The sequence below is a fragment of the Papio anubis genome, chromosome 5 (genome assembly GCF_008728515.1).
Source record: "Papio anubis isolate 15944 chromosome 5, Panubis1.0, whole genome shotgun sequence".
NCBI lineage: Eukaryota > Metazoa > Chordata > Mammalia > Primates > Cercopithecidae > Papio > Papio anubis.
The window spans coordinates 8,720,582-8,725,763 of NC_044980.1; the positions used below are offsets into that span (position 1 = coordinate 8,720,582).

The 5,182-nt window shown below is 40.3% G+C and overlaps 1 protein-coding gene across 1 annotated transcript; it reads right to left on the minus strand.

The window, feature by feature from the left end:
* Nucleotides 1–417: 417 nt before the first annotated feature.
* Nucleotides 418–4,161, minus strand: TAS2R1 (taste 2 receptor member 1). Its single transcript, XM_003899492.5, has one exon. The coding sequence runs from the start codon at nucleotides 3,839–3,841 to the stop codon at nucleotides 2,942–2,944; it is 900 nt and encodes a 299-aa protein (XP_003899541.1). The 5' UTR covers nucleotides 3,842–4,161; the 3' UTR covers nucleotides 418–2,941.
* Nucleotides 4,162–5,182: the final 1,021 nt, after the last annotated feature.

Here is a 5,182-nt window from a genome sequence, read left to right on the forward strand (position 1 = left end):
TTAAAGGCATTTATCATTGGTGAGGCTTTTGAACTTATGTTGAACATTCAAATTTTGACTCTCTCTATATATAGACACATATAATTTATTTTTTTTAGAGTCTCACTCTGTCACCAGGCTGGAGTGCAGTGGCACGATCTCAACTCACTGCAACCTCCGCCTCCCAGATTCCAGTGATTCTCCTGCCTTAGCCTCCCAAGTAGCTGGGATTACAGGTGCACACCACCACACCTAGCTAATTTTTGTGTTTTTGGTAGAAACAAGATTTTGCCATGTTGGCCAGGCTGGTCTCGAACTACTGGCCTCAAGTGATCCACCTGCCTTGGCATTCAAAGTGCTGGGATTACAGACATGAGCCACCACGTCCGGCCAACATTTATATTCTTAACAGTCTATTTCTAGAGCCACCACGCCCAGTCAACGTTTATACTCTTAACAGTCTTTTTCTATAAGCATACAGATTTAGCCTTCTCTGTTGGTGTTATCATGTTCAGTCAGTGGAGATTGTGCAGAACCCCTGGGACTGGGGACTGAAAGAGCCAATGATAGAATAGAGACTGGGACAGAGTAAGATAGCCCTTCTCTCCTGATTTGGGTCTGCTCATTGAACTTCCATCTAAAGTGGAATGGAAAAAGACTGCTGGTTCCCATTTCACTAAGAGTCAGCCTCCTAGTGCAGAGTCTATTTGGAAGCCACAACCAGAAGCCACTTAACTGAGCAGCAAGCGCTGAATCTCCTCAGGGAGCCACAGGATGTAGAGGAAGTGTGGCACCACCACGTCCTGCAATCAGCAGTCAACTGCCCTCACCTACGGGCATGCCATTCCACAGCCAAGACTCCCCAAGGCCATAATGTCCAGCCCCATCTCTAAAACTACAAGAGTGCGTACAAAAAGATGTTGCACCATGATAGAGGTCAACCCACTGTTCAATGTGGAAAAAAGCAATTTGGCAAAGCTGGTGAGTGCAGATAAGCGTGGCTCCAGAGAGACAAAGGCTCAGTCTGTTTTGCTTCTAAATTTGAGCAATTAGTGTCCTATGCAATACTCATCAACTCAATAGCTAGGCAACATTTCTGGAAGAAATATATTTCTAGGAAAGTAGACTATGAAAATGTTTTTAGAATAGTTTGTTTTATTATGAATTCTTTTTAAAGCATTTCTTGATAACAGTATACGAACCTAGTCATCCTTAATAGTTATCTAATTAGCTAACATTATTAAAGCTGGAGTTGCATGAAATAGAATCAGAATTTAATATCAGAAGAAAAAAAAAACACATGAGACTTGTATCATGACAAATTTCTCCCTGAATGTTTGAAATTGCTCCCACTCTTTCAGGTACACATATCACAGGTTCAAGGAACAGGATATTCTCCGAACTTGAGACAAATAAAACTGACTTTTCTTTGTCCTTTCCCGCAATCAGAAGCAATAATTACATCCAGGATACAACTGATCTTCCCACAGTTGGCTTCCTGAGTGCGTGATTAGCTACAAACCTTCCTACCTAGTGGGATGTGGGAAAATGAAATAGCAGGAAGATGGAGGCTGACATTTTGCTCCTTGGGGAATGAAGTGTGAAACCCGTGGGAAGTTGAGAGTACACTCAGAGCTTAGTTCCCATGCCCAAGAAGATAAGTATGTCCCTGAATCTTCTGAAGCTAAATCCTTCATTTGTGTATTATAACCAGGCCTGCATGGCTTGGGTTAGAAAAGCTGTATTTGGGTTCCTATTACTGGTGATGGGCAAATCTAAACCTAAACCTACTTTGCAGCATCACACCTGAACTACAAGTTACAGCTAAGCTTAAGAACATTTTTTGCTTCATTTACTTGTCTGGAAGCAAAATGGTTCTGAAGCTGTTTTGGAAATACATAAGTATATCTATCTCCATAATTATCTATCTGTCTATCTATCTGTCTGTCTATCTATCTATCTATCTATCTATCTATCTATCTATCTATCTATCTATCTATCTATCTCTTAGTATTCAAAATCTCAACCAAAGAGAAAATGCATATGTGACTTCAAGCAGATGGAGACACCCCCAGCCCCACCCACCTACTGATGTTGCTTCATTGGGAAGACATGCAATGCAGGAGGAGTTCCAAATTTCCACCCTTGGCTGAAAGGGTCTCAAAGTCAGGCACACAAATACAAAGTAAAACATCTTTGCAAGTTATTGTCTGTTCAGAGTGCACAGCTAGGAGAAATGGAAAACAGGCATTCAGCCCTCGACTCATCCTCCTCCTCCTCCATCTGTCTTCCCCTTTATCCTTTGATTGGCCATGTCACCATGGCATCTAGACTCTCTGCAGAATGAAGTAGAAGAATATGCTTATAAGGATGGAGAAGGCCTGCTTGTCCTTGCTTCGTTTGTGATCTGAGGAGAAAGAATGGCTCCATTGCCTGCAACTCCAACAAACAGAGCAGAAATAATATCCAGGTAGACTAGAAATGAACAGTCAGCCCGTTAAGGTCAGGATAAATCATCGAAGACTAGGCGTCAGACAGTCATGGACCATACAGCATTCATGTGTCCTTCTGATATCACAAGTTCAAACATGTGCTTTTCTTTTTCACCAAACTTTTGACTATGAAATAATTGTAGATATGAATGCATTTGTAAGAAGGAACACAGAAAGACCCTGGATCATTTACTCAGTTTTCCCAATGGCAACAACTTGCAAGATGATAGTACAATATCACAACCAGGATATTGACATTGATGTAATCCATCAACATATGTTGTGCTTTCAAAATCAGTTTAACTGCTTGAAAAGTAGCAAATCCATAAAAATACCTCAGGCTGGATAAACAGCCTGAAGGGGATGTGTTGTATATTTATGAACAGGCTGCTTTGTCTGGCTGAGGGAAGTGTGGCCGGCGTGGGTAAATCATTGAATCATGGGTTCTATGAACTGATCAAAGTTCTCTCTCACTGACAGCACTTTCTGTGGCAGAGGAACTTTTTTGTATTTTGTTTCAATTTAGGATTTCCTAAAATTAAGATGAGAGAGTGTCCAGAAGGGTATGTACCAATCACAAGGATGCAGAACAGAAAGATGAACCTTTTGACATGAAACTTTAGAGAAAAGAGAAAAGCTTTTATCAAGTAGTGGGAGATGTAGAGGATCAGGAAGGACAGGATGGACAGCAATGCGCTGATGTGGGCACCCCTGCCAGGAACCCTGCTGCCAGCCACTGTGTTTCTCATTTGCCGGGTATGCCTCCCCAGAGAGAAAATCAAGAGCAGAACAGCAACAAGGAAGATAAGTAATGGCACTAAGAGCTCAGCAACAAAAGAGAAAATCTGTATAGCCTGTTTAACTTCTGTTTGAATTGTGGCATTTTGGAAGAAAAGGTTCCTTAAGAAGTACGGGACCATAAACCCTGTATATTTGCTATGGAAAATACAAATCATAGATACATATAGCAGAGACCCCAGGATCATCCACGGGACTAACTTGGATATCCTCATCTTCAACCAGATGAAGAGTGGGTGAGGGACGCTGGCAACCTTGGCACAGTAGAAAATGCCGAGCCATGTGGCAAGCCAAAGTTCCAATTCATTTACAAATACGAGAAATGCACAACTCGCAGAACACGTGATGAATTCTATCAAGAAGATAACAACCACATTAATGTAGAAGATGAACAACTGCAGAAAAATTCTAGAAACCGCCAGGCAAGAAAGAAGAAGATCCAGCGGAGCCATTTTTCTGTGCTTGATCAAGTCAATGCCATTCACCACCACAATGATGCCATTCGTGAAAGTCCCAAGAAGAAATTGTATCACTGCAAAAAGAAAATAGATAATCAGGTGTGACTCTAGCATTTTAGGAATAAAAAATTATTTACTTAAAAAATAATGCAGTTATAGAGCTTTGGACCAGCTGGGTTATTCACGTTATTCTTCAATTAGATCAGGATTCCTCTGGAGAACAAGACAAACAATAAAGGCATGAGGCAGGAAGGTTGTGTATATTTGTTTATGTCACTGCTTTCTCAATTTAGTTCTGAGACAGTCAAATAAGGAGGAGATACTCTAGCAACAATTTGCTTCTTATTGATGGCTTTTGCATTTTACAGGTTTACCTAGCTTTCAAAGTCATCACAGGCAAATAATGCAATCAGACACCTTTAGATGGCTGGGAGAACGGCTCCTCCACAGTAATTAGTCAAAGATACTCAATTCTTCATCTCTACTACAAATAATTGATTTTGTCTACAGGTGTGATTCTACTTAATGTTATCTGTGTACTCTTTTAAAATACATATTTCTGAAATTTTCACTTCCGTTACGATGATATAATACAACCAGCAACATAGGACTCCTGAGTAGTTCCCCAATATGCAACGGTTGAGCAATTCAAAACTATCTATAAAATAGTTATAGAATAAAACATACATAATAAAACAAAAGTATCACTAAGTATAAAAGCAAAGTAATTAAGCTTGCACATACGTGTGTACACCAGGTCAAAGGCCTAAGGGAAAGTAAGGTGCAATGAAATGAAGACAAGCACTCAGCACTGCTCACCCTGGTCAGCATCTGCAGGGTAATTCAGGGGTTAAAACCTTTTCTCTCTTATTTTTTCCAAAACTATGAGAGTTTTATGACATGAGCTAGTTGTTCTAGTAGAAAAGTAAAGATAAAATAGTACATGATTAAATTTGTTGCTTTCACTCTCTAACGCACTATGAAAAATTAACTTGGTATTTCTTAATATGTATACCATGCTGCCTGTAATGCTGAAGTGGGTTTTTTCAGTCTTCACACTATTGAAATTTTGAGCTAGATAATTCTTTGTTAGGGCAGGGGCTGTCCTGTGCAATCTAGGAAATGTAGAGTGTCTATGACATTCCTGTCCTCTACCCACTAGATGCCCTCCCCAGGCTGTGACAACTAAAATATTTCTAGACATTGCCAGATGATCAACAGTGGCAGAACCACTATGAGGGGACAAAGGTAGATAAAGAATAGTTTGTATCTTCCAGTTATTCCAAGACTAAAGGCAGAGCAAACCACATATATAATGTGATATAAAACTAAGTTCTCTCTCTCTCTCTTTAGAGACAGAGTCTTGCTTTGTCACCTAAGTTGGAGTGCAATGGTATAATCGCAGCTCACTGAAGCTTCAAATTCCTAGGCTCAGGTAATCCTCCTGCCTCAGCC